Source organism: Chiloscyllium punctatum, chromosome 10 (assembly GCF_047496795.1).
Source record: "Chiloscyllium punctatum isolate Juve2018m chromosome 10, sChiPun1.3, whole genome shotgun sequence".
Classification (NCBI taxonomy): domain Eukaryota; kingdom Metazoa; phylum Chordata; class Chondrichthyes; order Orectolobiformes; family Hemiscylliidae; genus Chiloscyllium; species Chiloscyllium punctatum.
The window spans coordinates 70,736,466-70,752,257 of NC_092748.1; the positions used below are offsets into that span (position 1 = coordinate 70,736,466).

Genomic DNA, 15,792 nt, shown 5'->3' on the forward strand with positions numbered 1-15,792 from the left:
TGTATGAGACAATGTTATTAATTGTTGTTCTCTGATGCTAAGATAAATAATGGGGAAAGAAAATATAAGTTCCAAGAACTATCTCAGGTGGCACAAGGATTTAACAGGTATAATCAAGCTCCACGCTTTCACTAACTGAACAAATCAGCCTTACCTGGGAAGACAAAATCTTTGTAAAATATCCAAACTGAAACAAATCAACTCTGAGAGTGCAACCCACTCTTGATACTGCTCCAAGTCTTAGTGTATGCGTTCAGGTGGCTGGAGTGGGACTTGAACTCTCAATGTTCTGACTGTGAAGTCAAAATACTACAATTGAGCCATTGCAAATACCAAAATACTAAATGCTGCTGGGCTGACTTGGGTAGAATTGATTAATTACACTACATGCATAAGGTTGGGCAGATATACTAATGGACCACCATTATTTTTTGAAGTAAATTCCATTAAGTACCAATGGGGTGTGGGAGCTAGCAGAATGGCTTCCCACATAATCATGACTTGGCCTGATGAAATTTATATCAGGTCACTGGTATAAATCCAGAAAGAATTTTGCCCCATTATAACTTCATGTGTGAGCATGTTGATTCAATACTTAAAGAGAATTTGATACTGTTTAACTGTTAAGTCATCATTAACACTGTTTAATGATTTAGAGTTGTCTGATTTTAATTACTAGGGCATTGATTGTTGCATTGCTTCCAATAGTCCTACAACCAAACTCAAGGCTTTATGTAACAAAGCTGTCTGCCACTGACTGAGCACTAATGGAATAATGTGTTCAAATATATATTGTGTGATGATAAGTATAACAAATTGTCTGCTCTGCAAAACACCTGCAACTTTAAGCTTGAGACGTGATTACATTAACAGGGCACAACGGTCTGAAAAGGAGACCCGAGAGGGAAGAAAAAGAAAATCAGGAAGAAAGGCAAAGACAGAAGGAAGGAGGAAGATTGCATTGACCTAGAACCTTTAACATATCACATATTAAATGGCTGAACACATAATCAAGTTATCACAAATGCTATGAGAAAACGTAAACAGAATAAAACTAATTAAATCACCCAGTATCAATCTAGACACCAAATTTGGATAGAAAGCCACACCCAGGATGACCCTGCAAAATTCCCCTCAACTGTCTCACAGATTGGGAGAAAGTGGGGACTGCAGATGCAGGAGAACAGAGTCAAGAGTGTGGTGCTGGAAAAGCACAGCCAGGCAGGCAGCATCCGAGGAGCAGGAGAATCAATGTTTCGGGCATGAGCTCTTCATTAGGAATGAGGCTTGTGGGCCAAGAGGGCTGAGAGATAAATGGGAGGGGCTGGGGCTGGGGGATAGGTAGCTGAGAGTGCGAAAGGTACATGAAGGCGGGGGTGTATGGTGATAGGTCGGAGAGGAGGGTCGAGCGGATAGGTGGGAAGGAAGACAGACAGGTAGGACAGGTCAAGAGGGTGGTGCTGAGTTGGAAGGTGGGACAGAATCAATTAATTACACTGCACACATAAAGTTACTTGCACTTCCACACATGTCATTTACTGTATCCATTGCTCCCAATACAGTCTCCTCTACATTGGGCAGACAGGACGCCTATTTGTGGAATGCTTCAGAGAACATATCCAGGACACATGGATGAAGCAACACCACCACCCCATGGCCAAACACTTTAACTCCCCATCCCACTACTCCAAGGACATGCAGGTCCCAGGTCTCATCCATCGTCAAACCCTTACCACTCGACACCTTGGGATCCTCCAACCATACGTGATCAATGTGATTTCACCAGTTTACTCATCTCCCCTCCCCCCACCTTATCCCAGGTCCAATCTTCCAACTCGACGCCGCCCTCTTGACCTGTCCTACCTGTTCATCCTTCTTCTCACCTATCTGCTCCACTCTCCTCTCCGATCTATCACTGCCACCTTCAGCTACCTATCTCACTTGCAGCTGCCTTCCCCCCAGCCCCACTCTCTCAGCCTCCATGGTCCACAAGCCCCATTCCTGATGAAGGGCTCATGTCACATAGATTGGTTAAGCAACTGGCGGACAACTAGCAAAGTCCCACTATTTGCACAGGTTGCATTCTTGAAACTCTCACAAACAGGGGACACTTTTCTTAATGAGTCAAATAGTTTCAATATACAGTGGAAGATAAACAACAATAAACACAATCTTTTCCAACTCCCAACTTCCATAATCAAAGGACTGAGCAAGCTTGCCAAATGCCATTTTAACCACTATATGTGAGGCAAACTTAAAAAGATTATATATCTGCACCCCTAGATCCCTCTGTTCTACTGCACTACACAAGGCTCTACCATTAATTTGAATGCATATGCAGAAATTGAATGAAAACATGTTTAAGAAGTATATAAAATTTGTCACACTAATAATAAAGTTCTCAGCAGAATGCAATGATGACAACAACAATGAACACTCAAACACTGCAGAAAACTACATGGCAGATAATGTATGGACAGCGTGGACTATACACCATGGGCATCTTTCATATTTTAGAGTATCTAATTTCAATCAGGAGTGCTTTCATCTTTTGAAATTTGCTCTAAGTTTTCTTTTTCTACTGGAAACTGCAGACAGGTGAATGTTGAACTAACAGCAAGCAAAATGGTATACATAATGTTTTGCTTTGATAAGCAAATTTGTGGATGACAAAGATGTAATTGGTGTAACATTTCTGTCATCACATTCGCTTGGGTTGGATAAGTATTCTTCCATGAACAAAGACAACATGGGGCAAATTGATTCCTTCTGTACTGTCAATTTTTTGTGATTTTTTTTCCATTGGATTACAGGTTTATTACATTCCAAAATGGCTGGCAACCAATTTAATACTTTTCAAATGTGTGTACTGTGGTAATAATGGAAAATGCTGCACCAATGTATGCATAAATTGTAATTGACAACCAAATAATCTATTCTTAGTGGTCTTAAAGAAGGGTGAATCTTGCTTCAGATCACAATACTTCACTGCTCTTCTTCAAACAGTGCCATAGGAATCATGTGAGAAGGCAGTGTTGGTATTAAGCCTTTTTTTAACTAGTCCTCATACACCTTTTCAGTAGAAATCAGGCTTAAACTAATGTGCTTTAACAGTTAAGGAAATAAAATTCCTAGTCAATAAAATTCCTACTAAAAACTGTAAATAGGAACATCCATAATTTTATAAGTTTGCCAGTCTCAAACATCACAATAACTAACTAAAATGTCAAACTGTGTTGAAGTAGTACCACTAACTGCCTGACATGACACAGTAGCATGCTTGTTTGCAGTTAATTAGAAAATGTTGGCATATTGCTCTTTGAGTTGCCTTGAAATTGTTACCTTTGAAACTTCATCTCGTAGATTGAAGGTGAGTTCCAGATTTGTTAAGAAGTAGTCGGAAAATTCTGGATACATATCCAAAACTTCTAAAAGGTCTTCCCTCTGGATCTTGTGCAAATCACAGTATGTCAACGCTCGTACATCAGCATTAGATTTCCCAGGTCTTGCATAAAGATGGATCATTTCACCAAAGATGTCATTTTTCCCTAGACAGAAACAGATGTTCCTTTTAGAATCAAAACTCCTTCACCATAAATCTTGAGTCACTATGTTCCCTTGATACTGGATTCAGAAAACTCCAAAGATTCTTTTGATTTGTTTTTACCTTGAGACACAGATTCTCATAAATGATTGAAGCATGTAACTCAATAGATACAACCGGGTGTCTGTGCTGACGGCTTATTGATGATATATGATATTGCTTTAACCTTCTTATTGGAAGAAGTCAGATAGCTACTATTTACGTATGAAGCTGCCACTGAAATCTGAAATCAACTGTTCTCTAAGTGAAAACATATGTCAAAAGCTATGGCTGAATAATAAGCTTCTGCGTTGTATCTCAAGTGCTTTACTTTTTTCACTAGGGCTGTTGCAGGTCTGTTTTAACATCAGTAACCTACATACCCCATTTATTTTCCTTTGTCCTATCTAATTAAGTTGCATTTATTAATGACTGTGCTATGTTTTACTGAATTCTAGTTTGGTAATCTTCAGGTTCTGAAAGGGAAATTCAAATGAACAACTATTAAATAAGCATCACTGAAGTTTTCAAACAGATTGCTTTAATTTACAAGAAATCTTTTTTGAACTTTGCTGATTGTTGTAAATGGACTTTAACTCAACACAGAAGTGGTGTTTCTGTCCTGCCCAAATGAGGTCTCAATTTTACTAATAGTTTAAAATGAAAGCAGATAAAATCCTTTATCAGATAACTTTATAATTATGTGCTAATTATTGCAGTTGCACCGTTGCAGTTACTAGCACGTTAAGAATTTTACAGACATGCTTATCAAACATTTGATATGATACACATTGAAATGAACTTGCTGTATGAAATAATCAAAGGCCTTTTTTTATTACTGATAGTGAACTAGCAAAAGACATTCAGAAACCAATACGATTGAAATGTATAATTCATCCTAATGAGATGTAACAAACCAATAGCAAGTAACCAGCCATTGTCTTCTTCTTGAATTCTTTGCCCAATGCAAAATCTGACCCATCAAGGGTAGAGCAAGGAGGCAGGTCCCAAATTCACACCAGACAATGGAGAGATCAAATTCGGTGGTACCAACACCAATCAGATCCACTTTAGCTGTCCAGCCAACTGAGCTAATCATAATGAGTAAAATAAAAGTGGTAACACACACAGAGATGTGTGACTGATCTGGAATCTCTCCCATTCTTACCTTCTGCTTCCAGGTTCGATAACAGACAGGAAAATGTTAAGGACCTTGTTGTTTTGCTTACCTACTCTTTACCTCTGTTGGTATTCAGTTCTGACTATTTGGACATGCTTCATGGTAATTTATCATTTTTGATTAATCTTGCTTGATGTAGGCAAGCAAGAATTCTCAATGTGAGGAAGCCTTAGCCCTGGGACTGCTTCCTTATACTCCAAAGGATGTCTCTTACAAGATTGTCCAGAAACAATTGAGAACAGCAAGATGGGATCAGTATGTTTTGATCAATTGATATGGTTATTTGGTGAGTTGCATGCATATTTCAGCAGGGGGCACTGTGATGTCAGGTATGACAAGAGGGTGATTTCTAAGTTTCCAAGAGGAACATTAACTAAGTGCAACATTTTCTGTACAGGTGCAGTGTGCCTTAAGTTCATTTTAACTGTTGCAGCAATCCACTGATAGACTAAAGTGGAAACTGCAGCATTCATCAAAAATAATGATTCAAATAAATACTCCCGCTTCTGAAGTATAACACATGAAACAGTAACAGTTGGAAATTCCGGGGTAAAATGCACATGAACTTGCAATTTGTGTTGCTGACAGGCAAGATTCTCTAAATAAACATGAACTGACCCCAGTTTTAGCCAACAGACTGCAGCTGTACCCTGCTCCATTCCCTCTGCTTCTACTCCTAAATCTTCCAATTTAATAAGCTCATGTTTAAGTCTGATCTGGTATCAAACATTCACTTCTTGAACTGTTACTAATGGTGAGTAATTATTCTCAAAATTTCAATGATTGACATATTACATAAAATTAACAACCCACAAAATGATTTTTTTCCCCTATATTGGGTTAGTTAATTTCCAGAGAGACAAGGTTGGTCAACACTGCACTGAAAACAAACAGTTCCTTGGCACTTTCATCAAATTCCCAAATCAGTCTACTTTGTCACAATATTGAAGAGAAAGATTTTCTATCATGAACAGTCTTATTATCAAAGATATGAGAATAATAAATGGAAAATGTGGTGATTAACAAGTTCTTGAAGAGAACTGAATTTAGAAGAATTTTAGGATAAATGATACAACAATATTGATTGGTTGTTGAAATGACATGAAATGAAATTAATTTATATGTTGTTATAGAGAAAGAGTATTCCGGGCCTTCAGAAATATTTAGGAAAAAGAAGAAAAACTGCAGAGATTTACAATGGGTTTACCACTGACTAGCCCCATTATGTCAGAATTTACTCTGAAGACCATTTATCCAATGAAAAATGAGTAGTTTCAGTAAGATTTAGCTTTGAACACCTGCTCAATATCAGCCAGACATTGAAAAATAACCTAATTATACAAAGGATTTGTCAATAACCTGGAAAGGCATGTAATATAATAGTTTGATGAATGTTGCTTTAATTATATAATACAGCACCTGCGCCTGAAGGTTAAACTGCAAGAAAGCGTTACAATACATCTTTGCTGACAAGAACAAAATACCTTTAAAAAAAGAAAACGGCATTTAGGTATAACATGAATTGTCGAACAGCTTTTGAGTATTAGATTTTCAGTATCAGCTTATTCACTCATTCTTTAGGCAAACAATATTTACACTCTGCACTTAATGGAAAGATTACCTAGCTCAATGTAGCTTTGGTTCTATAATTCTAATCATATGGATTTTATGATGTTTCTCTTGTATCAATATATTCTTTGACAGGAAACATCTGGTTGCTATGTTCATATTAAAATCCATAGGTTTTAGAGCTATGACCTGTGAAACGATTTGAATGGTCCCTGTAGTTGCCAGATGTCTGGACCTCAGGCTTTTAAATTTTTGTTATTTATTTTATTTATTGTCATTTTTGTCCAATGTGTTTATTAAAAAATATTTCAATGATGGCACTACTTTATTTTTTGTACAGATGCTAACTCTCAAAGTTCAGGCCAGTGTTAGGAATGTGTTAACGTTTACAAGAGGAATGCCCCACTTGTAGCAAGGTTTGAAGATCATTGTACATCTACAGTTTCACAGTAGAGAATTCATTTACAATTTTCTTAGGAAAGCAACGAACACCCAAAAGGTTCAGCACAGGGTACACCTGCTGCTAATGTAGATAGTCAAAGGATACTTGTAGCTGCAGATATCAGGTCTTCTGAATTAGAGGTAACATATTAGTCGGTTTAGCATTCATTGTTCACCCTTACTGCCTCAAGTAAGGAAGCACTTAAGGGCACAGCAACCATGAACAATACAAAGGTTTACGATAATGGTAAACACTAGAAAACACATTGAAGACTCAAACTGCATGGGATTCAAATATTGCATGCATTCATTAAATAAACTTTTTATTTTTAATAATATTTACAAGTTGTTTTGCGTTGTGCTAGATTCTAGTAACAGAAATCTATAACTCCAATCAACAAATTGTCTAATCTTATGATGTAATTTTTATTGACACTTTTGTCAAGTAGCTTGCATGATCATTTATAGCAATGGTCTTTCAGCACTATAGAAATTCAAGTTTTTGCTGTATACAGTATATGTACTTTCACAAAAATTGAGAAAAATCAGGTCAGTGATGATCTTCACTGCAATTGGTATTACTGTCTCTAAACTCTCCTTCATCCTCAAATAGCCAAGGTATTTGCACAACTCTAATTCTGGAACTCTTGAGCATTCCTGATTTCAATGGGTCCACTACTGGTCTCTGTGCTTTTAGCTGCTAGACTCTGGGATTATCTCCTTAAATCACTCTACCTCTCTTTCTATTTTTTCCTCCTTGAAATCTACCTCTTTTGTTGAAGTCTTTGCCTATCCTTCTGCTGATCTCCTTGGGTGGGTATTAAATAGACCTTAAGACCATAAGAAATAGGAGTGGAAGTAAGGTCATTCAACCCATCGAGTCCACTCCGCCATTCAATCATAGCTGATGGGCATTTCAACGCCACTTATTCGCACTCTTTCCATAGCCCTTAATTCCTTGCAAGATTAAGAATTGATCAATCTCTGCTTTGAAGACATTTAACGTCCCGGCCTCCACTGCACTTCATAGCAATGAATTCCACAAGCTGGCTGAAGAAATGTCTCCTCATCTCCACTCTAAATTGACCCCTCTCTAATTTTAAGGCTGTGCCCACAGGTCCTAGTATCCCCACTGACAGAAACAAATTCCCAGCATCCACCTTTCTAAGCCATGCATTATCTTGTAAGTTTCTACTAGATCTCCCCTCAACTTTCTAAACTCTAATGACTACAATCCCAGGATCCTCAGCTGTTCATCATATGTTAGGCCTACCCTTCCAGCGATCATCTGTGTGAATCTCCATTGGACACGCTCCATTGCCAGTATGTCCTTCCTGAGGTGTGGGGCCCAAAACTGGACATAGTATTGTAAATGGGGCCTAACCACAGCATTATAAAGTCTTAGAAGCACATTGCTGCTTTTGCATTCCAATCCTCTTGAGATTAATGACAACATTACATTTTCTTTCTTAACCACTGACTCAATCTGCAATCAACCTTTAGAGAATCCTAGACTAGCATTCCCAGATCCCTTTGTACTTTGGCTTTATGAATTTTCTCACTGTTTAGAAGATAGTCCATGCCTGTATTCTTTTTTCCAAAGTGCAAGACATAAGACAAATAGGACATATAACCACATGAAATGGGATTGGCAGGGGGAGTTAATTGGGAGAAACTAAAATCCCATTTTCCTGATGATGGGATAAAATGTAGGGATTAAGTCAATAGCCTTACAGATGCAGTTTGAACCTTACTTTGGAGTGTTGACTTGTAGTTTTCAGTCTATTTGCACCCCATAAGTAGTCATTTCTTAAAATGCTTTCAAATTATGCTCTGCTTCAAGAGTAAGTCAGCAACACATGAGGAATTGAGACGCTGGTTTCAATCTTTTAAAGATGGCATGGGTTAGCCAGGTTTATCCTTTGATTAAAATCGACAGCTGTTTTTGTCAAAATCTCTGGCTCAGGAAGTGCCAGTTTGGACAAAGAGCAAGGTGGGCAATGGCAAATTGGGGATGTCAGAGGTGTGAGTGGTTAGGTTGGACCTTGGAGGGAAGTGAACAAGAAGTAGTGAAGTGGGTAATGTTAGATGCTGCAATGAAGCGACTGTTTCAGGCCATGAGGGAAGCAAGGTGTGGACAAGGATTATTAACTGAATGATTAATGACCTCAGATTTGAATGTCGATCAGCAGGTAGATAGGGTGGTGAAGAAGGCATTTGGCATGCTTGCCTTCATTGGTTAGAACATTGAGTATAAGAGTTGGGACAGCATGTTGCAACTGTACAGAACATTGGTGAGACCCCTTTTGGAAAATTGTGTGCAATTCTAGTTGCCCTTCTTTAGGAAAGATGTTGTTAAACTTGAGAGACTGCAGAAAAGATTTACAAGGATTTTAGATTAGATTAGACTCCCTACCATGTGGAAACTAGCCCTACAGCCCAACAAGTCCACACCCTCCGAAGAGTAACCCACCTAGACCCATTCCCCTACATTTAACCCTGACTAATAACCTACACTATGGGCAATTTAGCATGGCCAATTCACCTGACCTGAGCATCTTTTGGATTGTGGGAGGAAACTGGAGCACCCAGAGGAAACCCATGCCGACATGGGCAGGATGTGCAAACTCCACACAGACAATTGCCCGAGGTGGGAATCGAACCCAGGTCCCTGGCACTGTGATGAGGCAGCAGTGCTAACCACTGAGCAGGTTTGGAGATTTTGAGTTATTGGGAGAGGCTGAATATATTTTGGCATTTCTTTTTCCACTCAGGAGCATCAACGGCTAAGGGCTGACCTGACAGAGGTTCTTAAAACCATGAATAGGGTGAATATCTAATTCAGTTTTTCCAAGGGTAGAGGATTCCAAAACTAGAGGGCATACATTTTAGGTGAGAAGGGAACGATTTAAAAAAGACTTGAGGGGTAACTTTTTCACGAAGGGAATGGTGTGTGTATGGAATGAGCTGCCAGAGGAAGTGGTGGAGGTACCACAATTTCAACATTTAAGAGGCATCTGGTTGGATATATGAATAGGAAGAGTTTGGAGGGTGGACCAAGTGGGCAAATGGGACTAGGTCAGATTGGGATGTCTGGTCAGATGAGTTGGACTGAAGGGTCTGTTCCCAGGCTGCATGCGATACCTAACCATCTTGTTTGCATGGATCCCCATCACACATATGGCCTCACAGAAGCTATACTATCACCCACTTTGGTCACATTTGCCAAGCAATACTGAGGCTGCCTACACATTCACTTGTGTGGCATAGCTGCCAATTCACAAAGATAGCTTTTAAAAGCAAAATACTGCAAATGTTGAAAGCCTGAAACAGAAGTTGCCATGAAAACTTGCTTAGTCAGGCAGCATCTATGGAGGGAGAAATTGAGTTAATTTTTGAGATTAAAAACCTTTCATCAGAACTGAGAAAAGTTGGCTACATGATAGGTTCTGAGCAAGGGACAGATGGGAAAGGAAGGGTCGGTGATAAGGTGGCCGACAAAAGAGATTGAACCGCAGAAGAATTAGCCTTACAGGATCAAAGGGAATGGTGATGGGACAAGTAAATGAGTAATGAAACAAAAGATGTACTGAAAGCAGTGTAATGCTCCCTGAGATCCTTACTTGTGGAGCCTATGGGAACCTCTTTGGTAACTTAGATGAAGGGATTGAAGGTATATTTGTCAAATTTGCTGATGACCCAAAAAATATGCCAGAAAGTAAATTGTGAAGAGGATATAAGATGGCTATGAAAAGATATGGATAGGTTAAGTGACTGGGCAAAGATGTGGCAAATGGAGTGTCATGTGGAAAAACTTGAAATTGTTCATAAAGACAAGTAGCATATTATCAAAATGGTGAGAGATTGCAGAGCCCTGAGTTGTAGAGGGATCTGGTATCATTGTGCATAAATTGCAGAAGGTACAGTAAATAATTAGGAAGGCTAATGGAATGCTTTCATTTATCATGAGGGGTGCTGAATTGAAAAATAGGGAGATTATGCTTCAGTTAAACAGGGGACTCATAAGACTGTATTGGCATTATTTTGTAGTCACCTTATTTATGGAAGGATGTAAACGCATTGAGATATTTCAGAAATGATTTATCAAGTAATACCTGGAATAAGAGAGTTGTCTTTTGAAGTAAGGTTGGACAGGCTAGGCTTGGAAGTGGAAGGGATAATTTGATTTATATACATAAGTTCCTGAGGGGTCTTTACAGGGTACATTTATCAGATATTTTCTCCTATGAGAAAATGTAGAACAAGGGAGCATCATTCACCAATTAGGAATTGTCCATTTAAAACAGAAATTAGGCTTTTTTTCTTATTCTCAGAGTGTTCTGAGTCTTTGGAATTCTCTTCCTGGTGGAAGCAGGGATCTTGAATATTTTGAAGACAGAAGTGGATAGATTCTTGTTAAACTACAAGGTGAAAGTTATCAGGGGCCAGCAGAAGTGTGCATTTGAGATTATAAGCAGATTAGCCACAATCTTATTAAACGGTGGAGTAGGTTTGAGGGCTGACTGGCCTACTCTTGCTTCTATTTCATATGCTTGTATGTTCAAAATACGTGACTGTGCCATTTAATCTGGCAAATTGGGAATCCTTTTCCTGCACTGGGCCCAGATTCTTTGATAGATGCCCAGATGCCCACATCCTCTGCTGAAATCCATTTTGGCCACATTAGTCAGGCAAGAGGGTCTTTTGTTGCCATCTGTGGAAAACAGCACCGCCTGCTATTCTCTCCCGGGCTGGAGGATAACCTGTAGGGAGGCGTACCGGAGCTTGCGGCTGGACTCTTTCTCATGTCAGACATGTGCCTGGTAGTTGTTGATGATATGATTGGAAGGGGACCCACTCACAAAAGAAGCATATGGAGTGAGTAATGGGTATATGTTCATTGGAGTGTGGTGAAAGTGATGAAGTACAGCAATAAGAATTGCGATAAGGTTTTGATAGAGTAAAGTTGGTCAGGAAGATTGTGATTATTAAGCAGAGCCTCTCTGGTTGTCCAGAAGAACATCTTCTAGCCACCTGCACTTGGTGCATTGTCAGCTGTTGGTGGGATCACCTGATGAACATCCACTCCTTCCCATATAACCACATGTGTCCTCTTTGCATTCTCTCAACAATTTAATTTGAATCATGTTGAAAGTGACTCATGGTACACAACCAGGAGTGGCACTCATTTCTGGTTCTGCTGTCAGGAATAGGATGCCGGTTATTAAATACTGTCCATTGTATGGTTTAGTGTCACATTTTGTGTGATAATGCTTCTGTGAAGCATCTTGGATGTTCCATGATTGAATGATGGCTCACTTGAAAGCATCTGAGTAGTACATAATCCACTGTGGGACTTGATCACAAAATCCAAGGCTGACACTTCATAGTCAGGAATCTTCCAGTCAACTGTGATGTTAATATGACAGCATTTCACACTTAATTTGAGAGAGGGAAATGAGGATCCAGTGTTTGAATCATAAAAGCATGTTTCAATCATTGAAATATGACATGCTTCTGTTTGGCTTGAAGAGTACAAGCCAAAAAGCTTCAGCAAGATATCTCTTTGCGGTAACATTCAAATTTAGCATATCCAAACTGGGTGGATAAAGGGGAATCCATGAATGTGGCATCTTCTGATATCTAGATATGGTGTCACATATGATGTTACTATATAAGGTAACAGGTTTGGGTGTTGGGAGTGATATATTAGCAAGGATAGAGGATTGATTAACCAAGAAAATGGAGAATTGGGAAAAATTAGTCATTTTCAAGATCAAAACTTGTAGTTAGTAGAGTGTCACGTTAGCCTTGTTCGGGCAAAAATGAAATAAAAAACGGTGAGGAAATCTCTCCAGGAGTCAGGAATGAGGTAGGATGGTAATTGGTTGAATCTCAAAACTGGATGAAAGGAAATGTGTAAGGGATGACCGTGGTGGCAGAAGAGGCTTGGCAACAAACAGAGTTAGAATACTGCGTTCTAATGGAAATCTAGTGAAAGGGGCGTTTAGATGAGAGCTGAGAGCTTTCTCTTGACGATGTTTAAGAACTTTTCTTTCTTTTGAAGGGAATAGAGTTTGATGAGTCACCACCCAAAGCATCAGGACCATACGTGGAAATATAAGTCAAACTTCATAGATCTTTTGTCACTGCTGTTGGGGAGGTTTTAAACTCATGTGGCAGGGGGCTGGGAACCAGAAGAGAAGACAAGCAGACAGTGAGGTGGAAACTGGAGACTGTAAGAGTCATGAAGTTTGCATTAATAAGGGGAAGAGTAGGCAGGGAGCAGGTGAATGCAAAAGAACTGGTGGCCTGAAGTGCATATACTTTAATGCAAGGAGTATAGTGGGTATGGCAAATGAACTTAGGGCTTTGAATGGTGCCTGGGAGTATGACGTTATTGCAATCACAGAGACTTGGTTGAAGGAAGGGCATGATTGGCAACTAAATGTTCCAGGATATAGATTCTTCAGACAGAAAAGGAAGTGAAGTAAAAGTGGGGGGGGGGGGGCGGGGATGAGTTGAATTTCTTATCAGGGATGATATCATGGCTGTGCTAAAGGAGGACACTATGGAGGGCTTGAGCAGTAACACATTATGGGTGGAGCTGAGAAATAAGAAGGGTGCAGTTACATTGTTGGGACTGCACTACAGGCCTCCCAACAGTGAGTGTGAGGTAGAAGAACAAATAGTAAACAGATTATGGAAAGATGTAGAGGCAACAGGGTGGTGGTATGGGAGATGTTAATTTTCTCAATATTGACTGGGATACACATCATGTCAGAGGTCTGGATGGGGCAGAATTTGTAAGAAGCATCCAGGAGAGTTTTCTAGAGCAGTATGTCAATAGTCCAATGACAGAAGGGGCCATATTGGACCTTGCATTGGGAAATGAGCCAGGCCAGGTGGCAGAAGTTGTGGTGGGGGATATCTTTGGGAACAGTGATCACAATTCTGTAAGTTTTAGAATACTTGTAGACAAAGATGAGAGTGGTCCTAAGGGAAGAGTACTAAACTGGGCCAAGGCCAATTATATCAAAATTAGGCAGGAGCTGGGAAATGTGGATTGGGAGTAGCTATTTGAAGTGAAGTCCACATTTGATGTATGGGAGGCTTTCAAAGATAGGTTAAAGATAGTGCAGGATAGGCATGTCTCGTTGAAGGCAAAGGATAGAAAAGGCAAGATTTGTGAACCGTGGATGACAGGAGAAATCTTGCAACTATCCAAGAGGAAAAGGGAAGCCTACATAAGGGCCATACGAGCCTTGGAGGAATATTGGGAGAATAGTTCCAGTCTTAAACGAGGAATCAAGAGGGCTAAAAGGGATCATGAAATAACTTTAGCAAGCAGAATTAAAGAGAATGACAAGGCCTTTTATTCATATATAATAAGCAAAAGTGTAACCAGAGAAAGGGTTGGTCCACTAAAGGATAAGGAAGGAAGGTTGTGTGTTCAACTTGAGAGAATGGGTGAGATTCTGAATGATTATTTTGCATCAATGTTCACTGAGGAGAGGGACATGATAAATGTTGAGATTAGAAATAGAAGTTTGATTACTCTGGATCACATTGGCATAAGTAGGGAAGATGTGTTGGGTAGGCTAGAGGTTATTAAGGTAGACAAACCCCCAGGACCAGATGGGATGTATCCCAGGTTGCTGAGGGAGGCGAAAAAAGAAATAGTTGGGGCCCTGACAGATATCTTTGTAGCATCCTTAATCACAGTGAGGTGCCTGAGGACTGGAGGGTTGCTCATGTTGTTCCCCTGTACAGGAAGGGTAGTAAGGATATTCCAGATAACTACAGACCAGTGAGCCTGATGTCAGTGGTGGGCAAGTTGCTGGAGAAGGTACTGACAGATAAAATCTATTTATATTTGGAAAAGAATGGGCTTATCAGTGATAGGCAACATGGTTTTGTGTGGGGGAGATTGTGCCTTACCAACTTAATAGAGTTCTTTGAGGAAATTACCAAGTTGATAAATGAAGGAAGGGTTTAGATTTAATCTACATGGACTTTGGTAAGGCGCTTGATAAGGTTCCCCACTGTAAACTAATGGAGAAAGTGAAGTCACATGGTGTGCAGGGTGTTCTAGCTAGGTGGATAAAGAACTGGTTGAGCAACAGGAGACAGAGAGTAGTAGTTGAAGGGAGTTTCTCGAAATGGAGAAAGGTGACCCAGTGGTGTTCCACAGGGGTCGGTTTTGGGGCCACTGTTGTTTGTAATATACATAAATGATCTGGAAGAGGGCACTGTTGGTATGATCAGCAAGTTTGCAGATGACATGAAGAATGGTGGAGTAGCAGAAAGCATAGGGGACAGTTAAAGAATACAGGAGAATATAGATAGACTGGAGAGTTGGGCGGAGAAGTGGTAAATGGCATTCAATCCAGGCAAATGTGAGATGATGCATTTTGGGAAGTCTAATTCTAGAGTGCATTATACCTTAAATGGAAAAGCTTTGGGAAAAGTTGATGAGCAAAGACTTCTGGGAGTTCAGGTCCATTGTACCCTGAAGGTTGCTCCACAGGTGGATTGAGTGGTCAAGAAGACATATGATATGCTTGCCTTCATTCGAGGGGGTATTGAGTATACGAGCTGGCAGGTTGTGTTAAAATTGTACAAGACATTGGTTTGGCTGCATTTAGAATACTGTGTACAGTTCTGATCACCACATTACCAAAAGGTGGATGCTATGGAGAGGGTGCAGAGAAAGTTTACAAGGATGTTGCCTGTTTTCATGAGAAAAAAGGAGCTTGAGCAGGGATCTGATTGAGGTCTACAAAATCATGAAGGGTATAGACAGGGTAGACAGAGATAAGCTTTTTCCCAGGTTGAAGGATTCAATAATGAGAGATCATACTTTCAAGGTGAGAGGTGAAAAGTTTAAGGGGGATACACGAGACAAGTACTTTACACAGAGGGTTGTAGCTACCTGGAATGCGTTGCCAGCAGAGGTAGTAGAGGCAGGCACGGTAGATTCTTTATCGGTGGCACAGTGGCACAGTGGTTAGCACTG

General features: G+C 39.9%; 1 protein-coding gene across 1 annotated transcript in view; it reads right to left on the reverse strand.

Moving 5' to 3' along the window:
* LOC140482276 (voltage-gated inwardly rectifying potassium channel KCNH7) overlaps nucleotides 1-15,792 on the reverse strand; it is a 464,373-nt gene that overhangs the window by 23,235 nt on the left and 425,346 nt on the right. Inside the window, exon 12 of the mRNA XM_072579472.1 lies at nucleotides 3,343-3,548. Coding sequence (XP_072435573.1) covers nucleotides 3,343-3,548 — 206 coding nt within the window. The remainder of the gene's footprint in view (nucleotides 1-3,342; nucleotides 3,549-15,792) is intronic.